Here is a 23,644-nt window from a genome sequence, read left to right as displayed (position 1 = left end):
TCCCAGTTCACTTAGGGCAACCAGAACTCTGCTCCGGTCATTTCCGAAACATAACAGCGTATGAAACAAATGTTTGCCATCCGGCCTCATCTGGGAGATGTTTGTGCTCGAAATTAAATTCTCACATAAGCCCTGATTGACTTTGGGCTTCCAGAAAATTACATAACCATAGGTGTCATGGTTGGAGAGAGAGAATGAAGAGGAAGGAAAAGTGAGATTTTAGTGAAAATGAAAGTAGGCTGGGAGACAGGTGGTGCAGATACAACTGTTTGCTGATGGAAAGTGCATTGACATTGATACTTTGTATTCTTTATATGGAAATATATAAATATATTCTATAATTATATATGACATATATTATATGTAGTTATATATCATAATATATAAATTTGTGTGATATATGTATATAGTATTATATATACATACATATATATATCATGTGTATGTATGTATATGAAAAATCCAGGCTTTATCGGTGTGGTTTCTCTGGGAAGGTAGCTAATGGCGGTATCACTGTACTTGAACGTGCTAGTGAATTACTCAGACACATGTCAGATGCCTGAAGCACTGATTGATCTGAGAATGTGCCATCATGAGAAGATTTAATTCACCAAGGTCACTGAGAGGCCAGCGGACTGAGGCACACTGAACTTCAGATGGCTCTTGCTGTGCTTGTGTCAGTAGCTGAGCAATGAGAAAGGAGCTGCCTTGCCAAAAAAAGAAAAGTTCAGAGAAAACCAGCTTATTCCAACTGAGAGAAGTAGACAACTCAACAGTAACCAAAGAATCCTTTTCTTTTAATAACGGTTTTCAATGTGTAAACTTAAATATAAAAGTATATTGCTTTATTTCTAATCATTTCTATAATTTGCTTTTTAAAAAGGACACATATTAATGTGCATAATAAGTATAGAATTTCTCATGTTCCTTTTTAAAGACTGCAAACTTTTTTTCAAACTTTTTTTTTAAGTTTTTTAATTTTATTTATTTGACAGAGATCAAAAGTAGGCAGAGAGGCAGGCAGAGAGAGAGAGGAGGAAGCTCTCTCCACTGAGCAGAGAGCCCTACGCAGGGCTCGATCCCAGGACCCTGGGATCATGACCTGAGCTGAAGGCAGAGGCTTTAACCCACTGAGCCACCCAGGCTCCCCAAGACTGCAAACTTTTTACACACGTACACATACACAGAGATTCCTGTGTTTATTTTATATGTTGATGAGTGAATGGAATCTGGGCTCTGGGTTTAAGAAAGTGACTTAATTTTGAGCCCTTTGTATTGTGCCATTGGACCTTAATGATTAATATAATTTTGTTCTTGGACTATTTATCCTAAAGTCCAGTTCTGTTATTATATGTAAAAATACCATGTTTCCAAAAACCTTACCTTGCAGGTAGAGTGAGTAATGTCATAGTAACCTTTAAAATCCCCATCAGCCTGTAAAATCCATACTCAACATTTATAACAATAATATCTCACCCAATGGCATATAACAGTCTTAAAAATAAATTGCATTCTAGTGAGGATAGGAAAAGAAGGACCAGATTTACCCTTCCATTTGAAACAACTAAAAAACTAGGTGAAGTATTTGAGAAAATATCACACAAGACTTCAGACATCAGGCAGCAAAAGATCTTGATCTCTGAGCAATGGGAAACAAGCAAGATGAGCTAGTGGCCTGTACTGTTGCCTGGAGAAGAGGTTCCATGGTGCTGCGTAGCAAGAGGAAACCCAGAAATCTTCAGCTGTCTCACTGAGTTGAAGTCATGGAGCTGAGTGTCCAGAGAAACCAAAGCATCTAGAGTTTGCAGGACAGATACCAGAGAAGAAAGAACTACACACACAGAGGCAGGGAGAGCTCTGAAGGCCCACTGAGGATCCTCCTTGAGTTTTCAAGTGAACATACCTGTGTGTAGAGAAGGCAGAGAAAGGATCACCTAAAAGAATTAGAGGGACCAGTGCGTGGCTCCTACAGACAGCCAGGAAGAGGTACCTACTTCCTGTACTTTAACCTTATTATCAGGGGACCCTGGTTAGAATACTAAGCAGGATCTTGCCTCAGTAGGGGAAAGATACAGTTCTAGCCCCACCCAACACCACTGTAAAACAAAATCCCAGAAGATCAAATTGTTTCTAAGTAACCAAATGTGTCCCAGAACTAAGTATAAAAATACAAAAATAGGGACGCCTGGGTGGCTCAGTTGGTTAAGCAGCTGCCTTCGGCTCAGGTCATGATCCCAGCATCCTGGGATTGAGTCCCGCATCGGGCTCCTTGCTCGGCAGGGAGCCTGCTTCTCCCTCTGCCTCTGCCTGCCATTCTGTCCGCCTGTACTCGCTCTCTCTCCCTCTCTCTCTCTGACAAATAAATAAAATCTTTAAAAAAAATTAAAAAATAAAAAATAAAATAAAAATACAAAAATATCCAGGATCCAATAAGATCAAATATCTGACAGCCAGTTCAAAATTACCAGGCATGCAAACAAGTAGGAAAATACAACCTCTGATGAGAGAAGTCAATCAAAGTTAGCCTGTAAATGACACAGAAGATAGCATTAGTAGACAGGGACATTAGAACAGGTTTTTTTTTTTTTTTAAGATTTTATTTATTTATTTGAGAAAGAGGCAGTGGGAGAGAGCATGAGCGAGGAGAAGGTCAGAGGGAGAAGCAGACTCCCCGTGGAGGTGGGAGCCCGAAGCGGGACTCGATCCCGGAACTCCGGGATCATGACCTGAGCCGAAAGCAGTCGTCCAACCAACTGAGCCACCCAGGCGTCCCTAGAACAGTTATTTTGATGGTAGTCCATACATATGTTCAAGAAACCAGAGGAAAAATATAACATGTTGAATGGAGCCAGAAGACATAAAAATGAGAAATCAGACTTCTAGAGATAAAAACTGTAGTGATTGAGATGAAAAAATATTCTAATTAATAGCAGATTAGATATTGCAGACGAAAGATTAGTCAACTTGAAGACAGCACAGTAGAAACTACCTAAAATGAAACAAAAAAAGACTAAAAAAACAAAAAATGAAAAGAATGCCAGTGAACTTTGGGACAATTTCAGGTGAAGAAAAATACATTTGATTAGAGTCCCACAGGAGACAAAGAAGAGGAATGAAAATATTTTAAGAAATACTGGCCAAAATTTTCCTAATGTGACACAAACTGTAAACCCACAGATCTGAGATGTTGAGCAAACCGCAAATAACAAGAAACATGAAGAAAATAACACCAAGGCACATTCTACTCAACTTCTGTAAATGGGTGAAGGGGGATCAAAAGGTACAAATTTCTAGTTACAAAAAGGTAATGTCAAGGGATGTACTGTGCAGCGTGGTCACTATGATTAATACTCTCTTGCACATGTGAACATTGAGAAGAGAATAGATCTTAAAAGTTCTCATCACAAGAAAAAGTATTCTGTAACTACTTAGGGTGACAGAAATTAACTAGACTCTGTGGTGATCATTTCTCAATACATACAAATATCAAACCATTATGTTGTATACTTGAAACTAATATAAAGTTATAGGGCAATTATAACTCAATAAAAAGTATTTTTCATATAAAAATTGCTTAGGGCCAATGATAAAGAGAAAAATCACAAAAATAAGCAAAAAAATGAAAGTACAAAAATGTACATTATGTGCAGAGGAAAAAAAAACTGACACCTGGTTTTTCGTCAGAAAAAAATGCAGACCAGAAGACAGTGGGGTGATGTCCTTTTTTTTTTTTTTTTTTTTTTTTTTTCATAAACATATAATGTATTTTTATCCCCAGGGGTACAGGTCTGTGAATCACCAGGTTAACACACTTCACATCACTCACCATAGCACATACCCTCCCCAATGTACATAACCCCACCCCCTCTCCCTCCCCCCCTCCCCACAGCAACCCTTAGTTTGTTTTGTGAGATTAAGAGTCACTTACGGTTTGTCTTCCTCCCAATCCCATCTTATTTCATTTATTCTTCTCTTACCCCCCCAAACCCCCCATGTTGCATCCCCACTTCCTCATATCAGGGAGATCATGTGATAATTATCTTTCTCCAATTGACTTACTTCACTAAGCCTGTTACCCTCTAGTTCCATCCACATCATTGCAAATGGCAAGATTTCATTTCTTTTGATGGCTGCATAGTATTCCATTGTGTATATATACCACATCTTTTTTATCTATTCATCTGTTGATGGACATCTAGGTTCTTTCCATAGTTTGGCTATTGTGAACATTGCTGCTATAAACATTCGGGTGCACATGCCCCTTCGGATCACTACGTTTGTATCTTTAGGGTAAATACCCAGTAGTGCAATTGCTGGGTCATAGGGGAGTTCTATTTTCAACTCTTTGAGGAACCTCCATGCTGTTTTCCAGAGTGGCTGCACCAGCTTGCATTCCCACCAACAGTGTAGGAGGGTTCCCCTTTCTCCACATCCTCGCCAACATCTGTCATTTCCTAACTTGTTAATTTTAGCCATTCTGGCTGGTGTGAGGTGATATCTCACTGTGGTTTTGATTTGTATTTCCCTGATGCCAAGTGATGTGGAGTACTTTTTCATGTGTCTATTGGCCATTCGGATGTCTTCTTTGCAGAAATGTCTGTTCATGTCCTCTGCCCATTTCTTGATTGGATTATTTGTTCTTTGGGTGTTGAGTTTGCTAAGTTCTTTATAGATTTTGGACACTAGCCCTTTATCTGATATGTCGTTTGCAAATATCTTCTCCCATTCTGTCAGTTGTCTTTTGGTTTTGTTAACTGTTTCCTTTGATGTGCAAAAGCTTTTGATCTTAATGAAATCCCAATAGTTCATTTTTGCCCTTGCTTCCCTTGCCTTTGGCGATGTTCCTAGGAAGATGTTGCTGCAGCTGAGGTCAAAAGAGGTTGCTGCCTGTGTTCTCCTTAAGGATTTTGATGGATTCCTTTCTCACATTGAGGTCCTTCATCCATTTTAAGTCTATTTTCGTGTGTGGCATAAGGAAATGGTCCAGTTTCATTTTTCTGCATGTGGCTGTCCAATTTTCCCAACACCATTTATTGAAGAGGCTGTCTTTTTTCCATTGGACGTTCTTTCCTGCTTTGTCGAAGATTAGTTGACCATAGAGTTGAGGGTCTATTTCTGGGCTCTCTATTCTGCTCCATTGATCTATGTGTCTGTTTTTGTGCCAATACCATGCTGTCTTGATGATGACAGCTTTGTAATAGAGCTTGAAGTCCGGAATTGTGATGCCACCAACTTTGGTTTTCTTTTTCAGTATTCCTTTGGCTATTCGAGGTCTTTTCTGGTTCCATATAAATTTTAGGATTATTTGTTCCATTTCTCTGAAAAAAATGAGTGGGATTTTGATAGGGATTGCATTAAATGTGTAGATTGCTTTAGGTAGCATAGACATTTTCACAATATTTGTTCTTCCAATCCAGGAGCTTGGAACATTTCTCCATTTCTTTGTATCTTCCTCAATTTCTTTCATGAGTACTTTATAGTTTTCTGAGTATAGATTCTTAACCTCTTTGGTTAGGTTTATTCCTAGGTATCTTATAGTTTTGGGTGCAATTATAAATGGAATTGACTCCTTAATTTCTCTTTCTTCTGTCTTGTTGGTGTAGAGAAATGCAACTGATTACTGTGCATTGATTTTATATCCTGACACTTATTAAATTCCTGTACAAGTTCTAGCAGTTTTGGAGTGGAGTTTTGGGGTTTTCATATAGTATCATATCATCTGCGAAGAGTGATAGTTTAACTTCTTCTTTGCCGATTTGGATGCCTTTAATTTCTTTTTGTTGTCTGTTTGCTGAGGCTAGGACTTCTAGTACTATGTTGAATAGCAGTGGTGATAATTGACATCCCTGCCATGTTCCTGACCTTAGCGGGAAAGCTTTCAGTTTTTCTCCATTGAGAATGATATTTGCGGTGGGTTTTTCATAGATGGCTTTGATAATACTGAGGTATGTGCCCTTTATCCCTACACTTTGAAGAGTTTTGATCAGAAAGGGATGCTGTACTTTGTCAAATGCTTTTTCAGCATCTATTGAGAGTATCATATGGTTCTTGTTCTTGCTTTTATTAATGTGTTGTATCACATTGACTGATTTGCGGATGTTGAACCAACCTTGCAGCCCTGAAATAAATCCCACTTGTTCGTGGTGAATAATCCTTTTAATGTACTGTTGAATCCTATTGGCTAGTATTTTGGTGAGAATTTTCGCATCTGTGTTCATCAAGGATATTGGTCTGTAATTCTCTTTTTTGGTGGGATCCTTGTCTGGTTTTGGGATCAAAGTGTGTGGTGATGTCTTTAAAATACTGAAAGAAAATCCTCAACCTAGGTTTCCTTACCCAGTTAAAGTGTCTTTCAAATACTATGGTGAAATAAGGACCTTTATTAGACCAGCAGAAACCAAAATAATTGATCACCGGCCAACCTGAAGTATAAGAGATATTAAAAGAAGTCCTTCAGGCAGAATGAAAATTAGACCAGACAGGAACCTGGATTTACTCAAAGGGCTGAAGAGCACCAGAAATAGTAACCCCATGGGTAAACGTGAAGACTTCTGTTCTTAGTATTTAAGTCTCTTTGAAAGATAAATGACTGTATAAAACAAAAGAATAGAAATGTGGGGTTTGTAAAATATATAGAAGCAAAATCTATAACCACAATAGCACGAGGTCTCTGTATGAAGCAGAATAACATCACTCGGTGGTACACTGTGAAAAAATTAAGTGTGTGTGGCATAAACACTAAGGAAACCGCTAAAACAATACAGCAAAGAGTTGGGAGTTAATAAACCAACCAAGAAAGAAAATGAAATCATTAAAAATACTCAATCCAAAGAAGGCAGAGAAAGAGGAGACAGGCAACAAAGAGCAGACTGACAAAGAGAAAAAGAATAACAAGAAAGTAGATTTAAACCTAACTATGTCAATAATCACATTGAATATAAATGGTCTAAATGACAAGAGTTGTCAGACTGACTACAAAGGCAAGTCTCAGATGTATTACAAGAAACCCTCGCTAAATATAAAGACATAAGTAGTTTAGGGTGCCTGGGGGGCTCAGTGGGTTAAAGCCTCCGCCTTCGGCTCAGGTCATGATCCCAGGGTCCTTGGATTGAGCCCCGCATTGGGCTTTCTGCTCCATGGGGAGCCTGCTTCCTCCTCTCTCTGCCTGTCTCTCACCTACTTGTGATCTCTGTCAAATAAATAAATAATTTTTTTTTTAAGACATAACTCGTTTAAAAAGAAACAGGCTGGGAAAACTCTAATAGCAATCAAAAGAAAACTAAAGTGGTGGGGCGCGTGGGTGGCTCAGTGGGTTAAAGCCTCTGCCTTCGGCTCAGGTCATGATCCCAGGGTCCTGGGATCGAGCCCCACGTCGGGCTCTCTGCTCAGCAGGGAGCCTGCTTCCCCCTCTCTCTCTGCCTGCCTATCTGCCTACTTGTGATCTCTGTCTGTCAAATAAATACATAAAATCTTTAAAAAAAAAAAAAGAAAGAAAGAAAACTAGAGTGGTATCAAACAGAGCTAGAGCAAAGAACATTACAAGGATATTAAGAGTGGTTTCATAATTGTAAAAGGGCCATTTCGTTAGCAGGACATAATAATCCTATGTGTTTGTGTATCTAATAACAAAGCTTCAATACACATGGAGGAAAGTAGACAAAGCCACAAATATAGTCAGAGATTTTTAAACCCCTCAGAACAAATAAACAGAAAATTCATAAGGATACAGAGGACCTGGGCAATACTAGAGTCCAACTAGACTGAGCCAGCATCAGTAGAATACTCTAACAACAGAATACACACTCTTTTCGAACATACACAGAATATCTCCCAGGATAGATTGTACTCTGGGCCACAAATTAAGTGTCAATAAATTTTAAAGGAATCATATCATACTAAATAGGTTCTCTAACCACAATGGAAATAAATTAATAATCAACACTGAAAAAAAAAATCGACACTGAACAACATCTGGAAAAACCGCAAATATTTGGAAACTAAATAAGCCACAGAGGGGAGAAAACATTGGCAAATCATCTATCTGATAAGGACTTGTATCTAGACTATAGAAAGAACTCTCAAAACCCTATAATGAGAGATCAAACAACTCCTTTAAAGGATGAATAAAAAATTTGAATGGGTACTTCACCCAGGAAAAGATATGGGTAATAAGCACACGAAAATTAGGGAAACGCACATGAAAGCCCCAGGGAGATAGCAGTACGTGGCTATTAGAATATCTAGAATCAAAGAGACTGGCTGTGTAGGGGAAGGAAGGGAAACTGATTGGGAAGAAATCAGAGAGAGAGACAAACCGTGAGAGACTCCTAACTGTAGGAAACAGACTGACTGTTGCAGGAGGGGTGGGGGTGTGGGAAGGGGGAGGAAGGAAGTGGGTGTGTGGTGTGATGGGCACTCAGTGTTCTATGCAGAAGATGAATAACTGAATTCTACATCTGAAACGAATTGTGTACTATCTTTACATATGTATATACTATATGTTGGCTAATTGAATTTAAAATTTTTTAAAAAACTGACCATACCAAATATCCAGGGATTGGGAACAATTGGAACTCTCCTAAGCTGCTAGAATGATGCGTGACTGCACTGCCCCTTCAGAAAATAAACCGATCCTTTTGATTAAACATACCTGCCGTATGACCAAAAAATGAATAAATAAGTCCTTTCCTAATTATTTACTCAAAAGAAATGAAACCTATAAAGGTCTGTATATAAATGCTTAGAGCAACTTGTTTTGCAATGGCATGCAGCAGACTTTACCTTGAACCCGTGCAGCTTATTGTATGCCAAGTTACTAAATAATTCAGTTTTTGAAATAAAGTTGCAGTGGGGCGCTTGGGTGACTCAGTCAGATAAGCACCCAGCTCTTGATTCTGGCTCAGGTCATGATCTCAGAGTCATGGAATTGAGTCCTGCATTGGGCTCTGCGCTGAGTGTGGAGTCTGCTTGAGATTCTCTCTCTCCTTCTGCTCCTCACCAGCTAGCCCCCCGCCCCACCGCCCCGCACACACATGGACACACATTCTCTCTCTCTAGTAAAATAATAACAATAAAATAAAAGTTGCAGGGCGCCTGGGTGGCTCAGTGGGTTAAAGCCTCTGCCTTCAGCTCAGGTCATGATCCCAGGGTCCTGGGATCGAGCCCCACGTCAGGCTCTCTGCTCAGCAGGGAGCCTGCTTTCCCCCTCCCCCATCCCCACCTCTCTGCCTAGTTGTGATCTCTCTCTGTCATATAAATAAATAAAATCTTTAAAAATAAATAAATAAAAGTTGCAGCAAATAGAAAAACAAGAGAAAAGTTGTTTAAAAGAGGAAGATACGTATATCGATTTTCTATTTTCTATGCCATGTAACAAACTCCACACATTTAGCAACTGAAAACAGTACACATCTGTTAGGTCTCAGTTGTCATGGATCAGGAGTCCAGGCGCGGACAAGCAAAGCTTCCTCCTTCAGGCCAAGGTAGTGGCTTCAGCTGGGACAGTGGTCTCCACGGTAGTGGTTTGAGCTGGGACTGTGGTCTCATCTCGGGCTGGTGCCCCTCTTCACGCTTAAGTGTTATTAGCAGATTAGAGTTCCTTGCAGTTGGAGGACAGAGGGCCCAGCGATGCACTGGCCATCAGCTGGAGGCGACATGTGGTTTTCGTGGCCTTCTCAGCCCCTTGGTAACATGGTACTTGCTGCAAGCCCGTGGGGGCGGAGATACGAAGCGCATTGCCTCCACCGCATTCTCTTGGTTAAGGGCAAGCAACAGGTCTCACCATGAGGAAGCAGTTACTAGAAGTCACCTGAGGGTCCGTCTGCTGCAGTGTGGGGTCAGCAGACAGGACCAGACAATAGAAAGGACTGGAAGGGAGGCCTCAGGATCGTGGCGAAGAGCTCCCACCAGATGGTTGTTTGCTGGGCTGCAGGGGAGGCTCATGGTGTGCGTGGCCTCAGGAAGGGGGGCCCCGAGTTCCAGCCAGGGTATTGGTGTGTGAATGACGGGCACAGAGCAGGCCGAGCTCAGGCCAGACAGTTTCTATCTAGGGAGAGGTGGGAGCTGTCCCGGAACGGCCGGGCGTTGGGAATATGCAGGATGGCCTCACTCGGGGTCATGGTTGTAATCCAGGAAGCCCTGAGCTAACCGGAGGTAGCGACAGGTGTGCCTTGGAGAGATGGGGAGAGGAGTACATGCATGGTCGATGTAACAGAACTCAATCCTCACCTTCTATAGCACAAACCAACAGGTACTAAGGGACCTTGCAAAATCCCACGCAGGGAACAGGAACAAGCAAAACTGGGAGTGGGGAGAGGCGTCCTCTGGAGTGGAAACGCTGCTGAAGGGCTGGAGGGCGGCAGCAGAGGGGGACTGTCCTCTCAGGATGCCTTGAAGGGACCATGGGACCTTTTAAGCTGCGTCTGTGGTTTACTTCGATAAAAATTGAATTTAACGGGGGTATCTGTCATCCCGCTCTCTTAGCGGGTGGCCTTGGTTTGCACATGTTCTCTGGGTGGGTGAGAAACAGGAGGGGCGGGGCCAGGCATTGTGAAAGATGCAGGTAAGCTTAGCTGCGCCGAGTTCTGTTTCTTGCACAGTGTCAACCCAGAGGAAGCAGGTCTGGGCAGCGGGGTGTGTCCCGCCCGGGCACTGGCTGCGAGCACGCAGTCTGGTAATGATCGTCTGGCCTTGGCCGTGAAAAGAAAGGTCCTGTTTAGAGAAGCCTTGGCACGCAGTGGAGTTAGGACAGTCTAACAATCCAGGCATCGGGGAAAGTGACGGAAGAAAAACGTGTTCTGTTGACCTGCAGGAAAGGGTGCCGAGGGACGGAATTACCCGCAGAAGGACGGCGTGTCTGCCCACTTGGGCCACCACCACAGAGTAGCAGGGACCGGGGGACTTGAGCAGCAGGAGGTATTCCCTCACAGCTCTGGAGGCCAGAAGTCCAAGGCTAAGGTGTCGGAAGGGTGGTCTCTCCTGAGGGCCCCCTTCTTGGCTTTCGGGTAGCCTCGTCCTCCAGAGCCTTCCCTCTGTGTGCATGGGTCTCTGGTGGCTCTTCCACTCACAGGGACACCAGTGCTATTGGATTGGGGCCCAGCTCGCAGGACCTCATTGACTCAAAGCCCTGGCTCCAGCTAGTGCTATTGGAGCAGAGGCCTTCACCACGTGGGGTGGGGGGCACAATTCAGCCCATCACATGCCTTACAGAGACCCCGTCTGAGCTCCTGGGTCCCCCGCCAGCATCTGATTGGAACCACCTCACCAAAAAAAAAAAAAAAAAATCTGCAGAACAAGGGCAAACCCTAGTATTTAGAATAATTCCGGGGGCAAGGCCGGGCCTGGGAGGAGACAGCTCCCAACCCTCCCCTCCTCCCAGCGGGCTCCCCAGACCCCCCACTCTGCCTCTGTCCCCAGAGCAGCATAAAGGGGCCCTTAAAGAAACGGACACAGGTTCCCTCCATCCTGCTATGTTTCTCTGCTGCAGGAGCTTATTATCCCTGCAGAGGAGCTCCAAGGGGGTCGGAGGGGTCGGGCAGGGCAAGGACAAGAGGGAGAGACTAAATGGCGGGGGCGGCTCTGTCTGTAACAAGCTCCAGGGGGAGAAAGACCAGACCAGCTAAGTAAAAGCGGTTTTCATCCCCAACGCCTGCCTTCCCCCTCCCTGTTCACCCCTTCCCCTGCCTCTTCTCTCCCCTTTAAGTGGGTTACAGAATAAAGAGAACCGTTAGGACCTTGGGATGAAAACCATCAGAGCATCAGGCTTAGTTTTCAGATGACGAGCTTCCCAGAAACCAGAATTGGATGACTCAATACCGAGTTTCCAAGCGGTGAAGCATCATTCAGTTCGTTTGTTTTGCCAGCGCTGCTGGAGGTTGTCGTGGCTTGCCACTTGTGGGTCAGCTGGCTGAGGACCGAACGTGCCCCCGCCCCCGCAGACACAGGGGACTTCCTTTCCAACCCACTCAGCTCAGATTAAAGTCCTGCCTGCTGTCCGGTCATCACCACGCTTCTAGAGGCATCTCCTTGAAAAGATTTGTCCTCAGTAAGAGCAGTCCTTGTTTGCTTGCGTTCTTTAGGGTGGAACTGTTGTGGGGTTAGCTTTAGATTTGATTATCATAAGTAGGAAGACCAGAAAGCCCAGCTTCTAAAATCGTTTCCAGAGCCAGAATAGGTAGGAGGAAATCTTGCCAACCCATCAAACGTTTTTTTCTTATAAATCTATAATTCCTCCTAGATCAGAACAGTGTTCAAACTTCCTTCTCCTGTGTCTACCATAAATAACTTACAACACATTCACGTCAGGAGACCGTCACGGTTGTCCATTCTATAATAAAATGACAGTAGCAATTGATTGTGTGGGAAGAACTAAACTAGGGTCCTTCCCTTATCTGGTTTGAGTTTTGAAATAGACCCTGTAACGTAGATATTTTGATATTCAGACTGTATTTCCGGATAAAGAACCAAGGCTCAGTGAAGTAACTCACTCCAGAGCCCACAAGTCCTACAGGCGTGGAGAACTTCCCACCACACCCCAGTCTTAAGTGGGTCACTGCTACTCCCCCGACTGCCACTGAGAGCCTTGCTACCAAGGATGCCCATCCTCATGGGCCCCAGGGGAGGCCACACGACTGTCTCGAGGCCATTGCTACACCCGTGTAATCATGGTTTTCACAGATCTTTTTGGTAATGGATAAAAATGATGTCTGCAAGTGACAGGGAAACCGACCAGTTGATCCCCAGTTAGCTTTAGATTTGTCTATTTTAGAATTTGCCATCCCGCTAAAATTAGTTACCAGAACAAATTCCAGACATAGTTATGAAATAGTTTTCCTGAAATGTTTAAGTAAAAGTTGATGTGGCTTTTCATTTATTCCAGTGGATAATGGTTTTTACACTTTTTAGAGGGGATTACATAATCCACGTTTCACAGATGATCTTTAAACAGTAGCAAGCCTGTTGTTTTTAAGGAAAAAAAAAAAACTCTTGGGGCATCTGGGTAGCTCAGGGGGTTAACCTTTGCCTTCAGCTCAGGTCATGATCTCAGGGTCCTGGGATCGAGCCCCACATCAGGCTCTCTGCTCAGCAGGAAGCCTGCTTCCCCCCCTTTCTCTGCCTGCTTGTGATCTCTATCAAATAAATAAATAAGATCTTGAGAGAAAAAAAAAGAAGAAGAAAACTCTTGGCGTTACTGTATGTGTGTCATTTTGGAGATTTTTGTATTTTATTTTATTTTATTTTATTTTATTTATTTGACAGATAGAGATCACAAGTAGGTAGAGAGGCAGGCAGAGAGAGAGGAGGAAGCAGGCTCCCTGCTGAGCAGAGAGCCCGATGTGGGGCTCGATCCCAGAACCCTGAGATCATGATCTGAGCTGAAGGCAGAGGCTTTAACCCACTGAGCCACCCAGGTGCCCCTGGAGATTTTTTTAACAGCCATAAGGATATGACTTCCTCACTGCTAACCCCTCTGACTAGATTTTTAAAATGTAATTTGGAAAGATACTACTGCAAGCGTAAGCCGTGTAACATGTCCTTAAATAAATTGTTATTGTTTAAAAAGAATCCAGGTGAAAGTTGTAAAGTAGCTGAGTTTACTTTACATGTACATTTACTTACCTCAATGCCGTAGCTGAGAAATCAGTAGCTCCGTAGGACTGGTCGATTTCCATCACGACAGTGGCTCCCGGCTGTTCCTGGTGCGGTTCCAGCGGTTCCTGGTGCAGCACACTTGCCACCACCCAGGGGCAAGGAACTCAGTGCGGGGGAGAGAAGAGGGCTTAGTGCTCTGCAGTTACGGTCACGGGTGGGGCTACCAGACTTGAGGCACCTTATTATGCATTTACATGTCTTGTTTTCCCAATGTGCAAAGTGGGGCTCAGGGCCGAAGGGCTCCACCGGCCTTATAGGGTCATAGGAAGTACATGGGGTACGATGCGTGTTAAGTGCTAATGCACATGACGTCACAGGTGTCCCCGTTAGCGTTGTCAGGGCACCAAGTTACTAATTTGAAAATTTATAAATAAACGAATCCAGAAAGAAAAAAAAAAACATTTCTACTTGCTTGGATGTTTTGGGGTATGAGTCCTTTGGCCTAGAGCTGCCCACACAGCAAGAAGCCTGAGGATGAGGCCAACACCCAGAGGACAGGAGCAAGAAACCTGGGGGGCTACAGGACCCAGCCAAGCCTTCTGTGGCCACCTCTGAGCTTCCAGGCAATGGGGACTGGAAGGACATCGTGTTACTGAGCAAGCCAGCGTGAGCCCATTCCCCCGATAGCCGCAGACAGAAAGCTAACTAAGGAGTGCCATCCTTGCATTCAGAACAAATACAGGAAAAAATACTGGAGTCAGGGGAGACTTCTCAAAGCCTTTCAACTCAAACTCTTAGTCCTTTGTAATGTGAACTTTGTAGCTGATGCCAGAGGCACTGCAGAAATGTTGCAGAATTTCTTCCCTTTTCTTTGTGTACGTCTGGTGGGTCAGATCCTGCAACACATGTATCTTTGTTTCTCTCTAAAAGGACTCCCGCCATCTCTCCTTTTCCAGAAGTCAGGCCCGTAGACTTGAGGTGTCGAATGTGTTAGTGACAGCTCTTTCCTCATACACTCCAGTGAAATTCCCTTGTTTGGGGGTGGGATTTCACCAGTTACCTTTTTTCAGTGTTAATCTCCCTGAAAATCACATTTCAGAATTGTCCATGAGGCATTATCCGTTTTCTGTACCAAATGATAGACGTATACATTGTATAGACACATGTCTTGAATAAGGAAGAGAAACTTACTCAGGAGTTGACACAAGAAATTGTCTACAGGACTTCTGTCTGGGAAGCATATGAGGACAGGAGGACTTTGCCTTTTATTTCTACTGTGTTTTTTTTTTTTAACTTTTATATTTAAAATATTTTTTAAGTAGATTTTTAAAAATGGAAAGAAAAGTTAGTTAGGGACTAACTTCCTACTTCTAAAAGAAAGTGATAATCGCCCCTCACAAAAGATGAGGAAAATAACTGTGCTTGCTCATTCTTTTGTTCAAGGCCACGGACATAAATCAGAGTAATCTCAGCTGTGTAATCCTGGCACGATATGTGAGCACAATATGGTAATGTTTAGAGAAACCGAACATGACTTACGTCTTAGAAAGTCATACATTAAGAATTTATTACACAAAATTCTTTTTATATAAAAATCATAGAATGAAAAAAAATTTTTTTAACTAAAAAGTAAGGTGACTTGGTCCAAAATAGCCCAGTGGTCTGCTTTATTGGTCTGTCCATCTGGGAGTGGGGACCAGGTCCCGGTCACCTTTGTGTCCCCATAGTGAGCTCTCCACACAGGTTGCTGAGTTGAATGGAACACACCTCATCCCTTCGCACAGGAACAGGACCTCATGGGCCCCCAGCAGGACACACCCCTGCGATCTCGGAGTGTCTCTAGCCACTAAACCAGAGATCACGTTTGGAATGTGGTTGAGCTGTGCCGGTGAATGTTACCTAAAAGCCCAGGAAAAAAATCCCAGAACATCCATCTCCGCCAAGTCAGGCAAATGGAAATTCCAGTCGTAGCAGCAATATCTGTCTTTATAAAAGTGATTTTTCATACCCCTCTATTTCAGTCACTGGACGTCTACACTCCACCATTTTTTCCTTATGCTTCATCCTAGAGTAGCTTATTTCGTATTCAAAGACAAAGGGAAGAAACAAAGAAAAAACCCCATCCTCAAGAACGTTTCTTTTTGCTTGTTTCCTAATTCACTCATTATCCTAATTTCCTAATTATCCTCCACTTTTACTCATCTATTTTAAAAAGTATTTGTTGAGGCTTGATATTGCCAGGCACTGTCTTTAAGCTTGATCTTAGCCAAAAGGTTGAGAAGCAGAGGACACTACAGTTACAGCTCGGAAACTACTTCGGCTGAATAAGGAATTTACATTTTTGAGTTATTATTTCATAAGAATCTTTTTATTTAAGTTATATCATAATGTAGTTAACCATTGTAGTTAACCATGATAGTTAACCATTGCATTCGATTCTTAAATTTTTACCAACCGTGCTCTGTCATCTCTTGGAGGAAGGGAAGAAGTGTGTAGAAGGGATTCCGCCTTGAATTATAAGAATAAAATAAATAGTTGTGAGTAAAAGTGCTTCTTTCTAAACCAAAATGAAACTGGGTGATTTATTCAGTATAAAAGTAGTAGATTTGGGGCACCTGGGTGGCTCGGTGGGTTAAAGCCTCTGCCTTCGGCTTGGGTTGTGATCCCAGGGTGCTGGGATCGAGCCCCGTGTTGGGCTCTCTGCTCAGTATGGAGCCTGCTTCCTCCTCTCTCTGCCTGCCTCTCTGCCTACTTGTGATCTCTGTCTGTCAAATAAATAAATAAAATCTTTAAAAAAAAAAAAGTAGTAGATTTAAGGAGAAGTCAAAAAATTACGCAGACACAACAAAACTACAACAATATGTTGGTTAAGTAGAACTTTACAATTCTATCACTTCAAGTAACAGAATTCGTGGTCATTTTTCTACTCATGCCGAGAATATTCTTTGACTTACAATGGCTACTTATAAGGATATGAGTTTCTCTTTAGGTTTAACATATGTTTACATTACAGAACTCATCGTTTCTACAAAATAAGCTTAACCCAAAATCAGTAAGGATTTGGAAGCTTTGTTGTAGTTAAAATTGGGGTCATGAAGGGCAAAAGCCCATGTTTTTCAGCCTTTGTAAAAGAATCCATTAATGCAGCGTGACAAGTAAGTACAATTTAGTGGCTCCCCCGTTATTTTAAGCCGGGGGCCTCCTTAGAGGATGCACGAATAAAGTCAACACAGATCACCTCTGACCCCAGGCAAGGGGCCAGAGGTCAACTCCCAAGGGCTTTCCAAATTCTTTCTTTCCCATACTACAGTTCTGACTCTTATCTGGGGCCACAAGCCCTTGATAACAGCGTTTTATAGTCGGAGAGAATTTGATGTGAGTGCATTAGATCTCATTAACATCATTCCATATTGTGTCTGCTCAGCAGGAGAAGTTTTATTTTAAAGGTAGATTTCCCGGGGGATAGCTCTCTGTCCATGGGGCAGGGAGTCCCTTGTCTCTTCAGACCGTGTGCCTTCCTGTCTGTGTTGCTGGTCCTGATTCTTGGAAATGACAGTTGCGTATTTGGAAAGGAATATGGGAGTCTTCTGATTGAACTTCTTTTCCCCCATCTGAGAGATATGGGTTGAAAAGAGAGGAAACATATTTCACACCTCCCAGCATTTACTATCATGGCTCCTTTTTGTTCCCTGTTTTGCTCTGAAAGCATCAGAATGACCAAAAAGATGCGTGTTTGGCTTCACTGCAGCCAGTAGGCCAGCGCCAGGAACAACATGAGCTGCACTCTACCTTTGCCAGCCTCTGTTTTGCTGATATTAGCTAAAAAAGTTAATGAGGAAGTGTGGAACTTTCACATCAAGAAAAAGAGCACAGACAAGCAGGCAGTAGAGTTGTGTTGCCTCCAGCAGAAGCCGCCACAGTGGCTTTGGTCAGGTGAGCCACGCACACTGCACTGGGTTCTTCCTGGGCCTTCTCACCGTGTGTGGAGGCAGGCCTGCCCCCCACCGAAGTTTGCTCTGGGCCCAGTAGCTTGGCAGTTGGCAAAGCAGCCGACCAGCAGCCGACTGGGTGACGTTCTTAGGGCTAAATGTGCCTTTGACCTCCAGAGTTGATTCACAGGCTGGGGCAGCATCACTGTGACTGAAAATGATCCGTCATTTCTTCAGCTATAAACTGCTCATTCCTTTGCCCAGATCCACATGCCTGCACACATTGGGAAGGCATCGCCAAGGGCCCACACTGGAGTGAAGTTAGGCAGGAAAATGGCTATGACGTCCCTGCGGGGACTTGGACACGGACGACTGGCAACAAGTAGCAACCGTTGCCACCAGTGGCCTCTGTGTTTCCTGTCCGGTGCCAGCAGAGTGAGCCTGGGTTTCTCCCTGGGGTCCTTCCGAATATGTGCAGCCACGATAGCAACCACAGAAAAATAGTACTGCTCCACTGGGAACAGGAACTTAACAAGGACACGTCGCTGTCCACATCAGTGGAGTTTGAAAACAGGGAGCAGGCCGTGTGCCAAAACTTTATTTGCAGCTAATTGTTCGGAACGCAGAGCACGTTTTCTCCAAGACCTGTTAACGAATGGTAGCCGTACTCCAGGCCTGCCTCAGAAGCATTTTCCGCCCACAACATACCTAAAGCGCAATCCCATGCAGGTATAAGACAGGAGCTCACCACCGCGCAACGAGGTGTCAGTACATTGAGCTGCACAGGGAGCATGCCCCGTGGCCCCCTCACTGCACTCTCGGGGAGCAGTGGCTTAGCCAGGCCAACGGGGGCACGGCTGTCAGGTGCAGCAAGTGTTTCTGGGCCCCTCCTCCTCACCGCTTCTATGAGGGGGAGCCTCCTTCCCAGTGCAAAAGGAGGCCTCCCTGGCCACGTTGTCCAAGCGATGCTTCTCGAATGGTTACATGCACACGCATCACAGGAGTGTTGCTGAAATTGCAGATTCTGATTCAGCTAACCTGAGACAGGTTCTGAGATTTGAGGTTTCAAAGAGGCTCCCAGTGATGTCGATGCTTCTGGTCCACAGACCTGTGTATGAGCAGCAAGAGGCTGGCAGCATCATGGACAGGGGGTGTACGGCGTGGTGCATGGCAGAGGGGGAGATGCCAAGTCAGTGCCCAAGCAAGTGAGAGAGCTGAGCTCGTTGCCAGGTGGGAAGACGTGGGCGGACTGTGGAGCTGTAAGTGCTGGCTGTTACACAGCCTCGGCTCACTAGAATGGTCTCCGGCCAGGACGGGCAAGAGTTTTGCAGGGCACAGCACATCATCCTCAAAGAGCAAAGCCAAGCACAGTCCCAGGTGTCTCCTCCACAGGACTGCGGTGTTGCACTGCTTTCCGAGCATCCTTGCTGTGAAAAGTGCAATATTAAAGCATAGTAGGAAAAACTGAAATAATAAGGAGTAGATCATCCAGGAGCCTCACAATCTAGGTCCTTGTCCGTGTTTTAGTGTGTGAGTCACCCAGGGAGTCAGCAGTTTTCCCCAGGATGCCAAGGGTTTCTGGTGCAAGGGGGCAGAGACAAACTTCGCTAAACCCTGATCTGGACAGAGCGAGGCAAAGCTTCGAGGAGCCGGGGCCTGCGTTTAATCCTGTGTCCCCCACTGACGTGCTGGATGTCCTCGAGCCCCTCCCTTTGTGCCTGAATGCCCTCTGTCTTCTCCAGAAAGTGGGGCTGAAATCAGTACCTACTTCTCAGCGTGGCCAGGGACTTAACTTAGTTAGCCGTGTAAAACCCACAAACCCACAGAGTGGTCCGGCGGCCATGGTGGCGGCTCAGTGAGTCATCTGAGGTTATGGGCCTGGAGTCCAGTTTCCCATTTTGTGGCTTATCACCTGTGACCTTGGACAAGTGGCTTAGCCTCTGTAAACCTTGGCCTCCTTCCTCGTGGCATGGAAATAAGGAAAGTGCCTACCTCACAGGGTTGTTGGAAGAGTCAAAAAAGGGAAATTTGGCCTAGCGTCTGGTGTGTCGTAAACCTCAGTTACTGGTCTTAGGTTTCCCTGCTGCCCTCCACGAGTTGTAGGTTTTACAAAAACGTGTCTTGGGGTGAGGAGGAAGCTGTTGTTTGGTTCACCCTCTCCCACCGGCCCCTTCATCTGAAAGGGCTCAACTTTTTTAAGGATGTGATTTAGAAAGAAAGGGTTTGGAAATCAGCATCGCAGAGATGTGCTGTGTGGCCGTGGTGGGAGGGAAGGGGTCTCTGTTTCCAGGAGGCGGACATCTGCCTCTTCTATTCCATTTCCTGAACAAAGATTGAAATAGCAGGTGGCGAATTTAAAGAGTACAGGTGCAGGCGCCTGGATGGCTCAGTGGGTTAAAGCCTCTGCCTTCGGCTCAGGTCATGATCTCAGGGTCCTGGGATGGAGCCCCGCATCGGGCTCTCTGCTCAGCACGGAGCCTGCCTTCCCCTCTCTGCCTGCTGCTCTGCCTACTTGTGATCTCTGTCTGTCAAATAAATAAATAAAATCTTTAAAAAAAAAAAAAAAGAGTACAGGCGTACGGAACCTAAAGGTAGGACAGCCGCGTTGAGTCACATAGGGAATTCTGGCCATTCCGTGTTCCGTGTTTGGAGTGATCGCTTTGCAGCATCTGCTAAGAGAGCGTGTTTTCTTTTTTCCCCTAGATGAGCACCATGCCAGGACTGCCGACCCGGCCGTGCTTCTATGATATAGATCTTGATACAGAAACCGAGCAAGTTAAAGGCTTGTTCTAAATGAACCCAGCTTCTGCAGGACCTGACTCAGGTAGGCTGCTGTGCCTTCTACTGGCTTTTTCTCCCCCACCCCCAAATACTTTTTAGTTTTATTTTGTTTGGGTTTTCTAGTATGTACTACAAAACGCGGTCTGATAGGTCGTCTCCTGACTTGGTTACTGTGAATTCCTGCGTAATAAGAGCCTGTGGCTTGGGCCACTCCTAGAGGTGGATATGCAGTTAGATGGGCTCCTTTGCAGCACAAGTCACATTATGTCCCCTCTGGGTATAGATTTGTTGAAGGCATCTCTTGCCACAAAAAAAGGAACCTTATAGGGGTGGCTCAGTCAGTTAAGCATCTGCCTTCAGCTCAGGTCACGATCCCAGGGTGCTGGGATCAAGCCCCGAGTTGGGCTCCCTGCTCAGCGGGGAGTGTGCCTCTCCCTCTCCCTCCGCTCATGCTCTGTCTCTTGCTTTCTCTCTGTCTCAAATAAATATATAAAATCTTAAAAAAAAAAAAAAAAAAAGAACATTGTAAACTCATAAAAAGAATATTTCCAGAATTAAAGCTGGCAGAGTGCCCACCCTTACTCACGTGGCCCACCACCCCCGTCGCAGCCCACAGCGACACCTGCGACCACGGACAGCACCGCACACCGGGTATGACATGCTCTCGCGGGCACGGCTCGCACGGGCTCGGGTTTCATTGATACTGAGGCACAGTCCGAGCTTACCCGCCACGGCTGCTAGTGACAGAGTCGCCAGAACAGAGTGTCAGAATCGAAGCTGACGCGTGTGCTCCTTCCCTCTTGTCCTGCCCTCGCCCTTCCGCATGTGATGAAGATGAAGATGATAAAATGACTCTGGCTGCGTGAGGAAGTGCCTGTGAGGGCAGTGACATAGGCGTAGGCACATGACAGAGCCCTAGGCTGCTGTTGACCTTCTGACCCCGGGTCTGGAGGCCCGTGTGCTCCAGGCCGCACCGCCCGGGCATAGCCAAAGCCGAGGAAGGCAAATCCGCCCCGCGGAGACTGCTGTGTCTGCGGTCATTTTAAAAGCCGAACTCAAGCTTCTGACCACCCCTCTCTCGGCACAGAGGCAGACTCCCCTGACGGAGGAATCGGGGTGCATTCCTTCCCTGTGGGGCTGTTGTCACCACGTCGCACATCAGGACAGCTCAGAACAACAGGAGTGGTTTCTCCCGTGTTCTTGGAGGCTAGACATCCGGAGTCAAGGTGTCAGCCTAGTCCTGCCCCCTCTGGACTGGACTCTTCTCCCTCCTGCTGGCCTCTTTTCCCTCCTGGAAGCTGCCAGTAACCCTTGACGTCCCTCTGCTGAAGCCACACCGCTCCGTCTCCGCCTGCACGGCCGAGGCCTACTCCCTGTGTGTCGCTCTGTCTTCCCACAGGGGCTCCTGTCACATGGCATCAGGGCCCACCTCACTGACCGCCACTTCACTCAGTGACATCTATAGAGACCTTTGCCGGCTTCAGTCCTGGAGGTCAGGACTTCGGCCTGTCTAGTCGGGGACAATCTAACATGTCACACTCAGCGTGGACCTGACAGGGACATTTGGCTCTTATACCACTGGACAGACACATGGAGACAGGACAGGTCCTCTACCGCAGAGGGCCCAGTGAGCCATAGGAAGGACAGAGCAGCCGAAATGAGACCCCTTGACCTCTCAGGGTCCACGCAGCCTAAGGGGACTGGGCTCAAGCTGGAGCTCCCGTAGGCAGCCCTGAGCAGTGGGGGGTCCCTAGTCTTACTCCTATCTCCCTCCCGGGCCGTGCCGCCTGGAAGACTCCCCTCAGCCGTTGTCAAGGCTCGAGGCTGCTTTTCTTCATCCCATACATCAAAGGTGTCCTCCCCATGTTCTCAAGCCACATTCCTTTTCCCAGACGGCCCCCGTGCAGTCTCCGCGCTCGCTCCTGTCGCTGTTCCCGAGCCCGGCACCCCTCCCCGCTGCCGGCACCCCGCGGGCCTGCCTGATGGGCTGACTTGACCTGAAGACCGTTTTCTCCGGTTGCCTGAGTGCTGGCCCGGAGCCAGGCAGACAGAATTCCCGCAGGAGTCAGCGTGGGGACGTGGCTTTCTTCTTGTGTGAGTCTTCGTTCCTAACAGACGCCGAAGAGCTAGGCTGTGACGAGAAAGGTGGCGACCGGGCCTCTGTGAAGTCACCTTAACCCCAGGTGCGGAGGCGTCTGGGGTCGGCGTGTGGTTCGGTGGTGACTGGATGTGTTTGTCCCCGAGGAGCGGGGGCTGTGTTCACTTCGAACCACAACCACGGTTCACATCTGTGTCATTTCGGAAAAAGAAAACTCCACCAAAGGAACCCAGGGGGACTGATGTACCCAGGAAGCCTGTGGACGGGAGCCTGGATGATGGTGTCATTCGGTCTTCGGGTGGCAGTATGTGTTTCGCGTCCAGAACCCGTCATGCCCTGCCGCTGCCGTGTGTCACTTCTCCCCAGAACAAGTGTGTGTCGCCCTTCGTCTCTCATGGACAGTACTTCCCACCCTTGGGGTCCGTTTTCATCTGTCCTCCAAGAAGGTGCTAAAAACCCAATTATGCCTTCATCATTGCAGTTAAGACTCAGGTAACGCCCAGGGACACGTCCGTCACTTTGCTGTCATGGACACTTAGATCCTTAGGCTTGTGTTCCCTCGGGGTTTACTGAAAGCTCGAGCAAGGGATGGAGGCCAGGAGCTTGGCCTGTGCAGATCGCCTTGGCGTGCCCAGCCGGGTGCTAACCCCTCGCCTGGGTGGTCACAGCGCCCCCTGGAGGCAGGCGCTTCCCCTGCGTGCTGAGAGCTGGCAGCCGAGCAGTGGCCCCGACCCACAGGACCCACAGGGCTCTTTCCCCTGCTCCGCCCCGCCACTCCTCCTATGGCTGGCACCGGTCGCTTCACCCTCCCTGTCGCATGTCATGCTGGCATCAGCCCAGCGAGGTGAGCAGTTTTATTTCGGTGCCACGAAAACTCTGGCCCGGGGAGGCCAGCAGCGTGCTCCTGCGGCACAGCTGATAGACCTGAAGGCCCAGGCTCCTCCGGGATCTGCTCACTCGCTCACCCGGTCCTTACAGCCAAGCCAAACTTACAGGCAAGGGAACTTTGGCCTGTTCTAGAAGATGCCAACCAGTTATTTGAGCAGACCTGTAATTTGGGGGTCATCGGGTGATTTTTTTTTTCTAACAAAAGACAGTTATTTGGGTATTAAAAGCGATGACTTTGCCCAAGCTCTTTTATAACAGGGCTGTCTCTCACTGAATGTTTTCCCTTCCCACTCACTCCTCCAAGCCTCCTCTTGTGAGCTGCCCAATGCCATTTCTAGGCTCGCTGGGCAGTGGTTAA

General features: G+C 46.0%; 1 protein-coding gene across 2 annotated transcripts in view; it reads left to right on the top strand.

The window, feature by feature from the left end:
- The window catches only part of MTHFD1L (methylenetetrahydrofolate dehydrogenase (NADP+ dependent) 1 like), a 183,635-nt gene that overhangs the window by 156,299 nt on the left and 3,692 nt on the right, over positions 1 to 23,644 (top strand). For both annotated transcript variants that reach the window (XM_045080183.1, XM_045080184.1), the window contains one exon: positions 20,223 to 20,343. In XM_045080183.1, the coding sequence (XP_044936118.1) occupies positions 20,223 to 20,312 (90 nt within the window). In that variant the 3' untranslated portion in view covers positions 20,313 to 20,343. The remainder of the gene's footprint in view (positions 1 to 20,222; positions 20,344 to 23,644) is intronic.

Source organism: Mustela putorius, unplaced genomic scaffold, assembly GCF_011764305.1.
Source record: "Mustela putorius furo isolate JIRA1106 unplaced genomic scaffold, ASM1176430v1.1 tig00000450_pilon_pilon_pilon, whole genome shotgun sequence".
Lineage (NCBI taxonomy): Eukaryota > Metazoa > Chordata > Mammalia > Carnivora > Mustelidae > Mustela > Mustela putorius.
The sequence above is the reverse complement of the archived record's forward strand: the minus strand, read 5'-3'. Positions and strand labels throughout refer to the sequence as shown.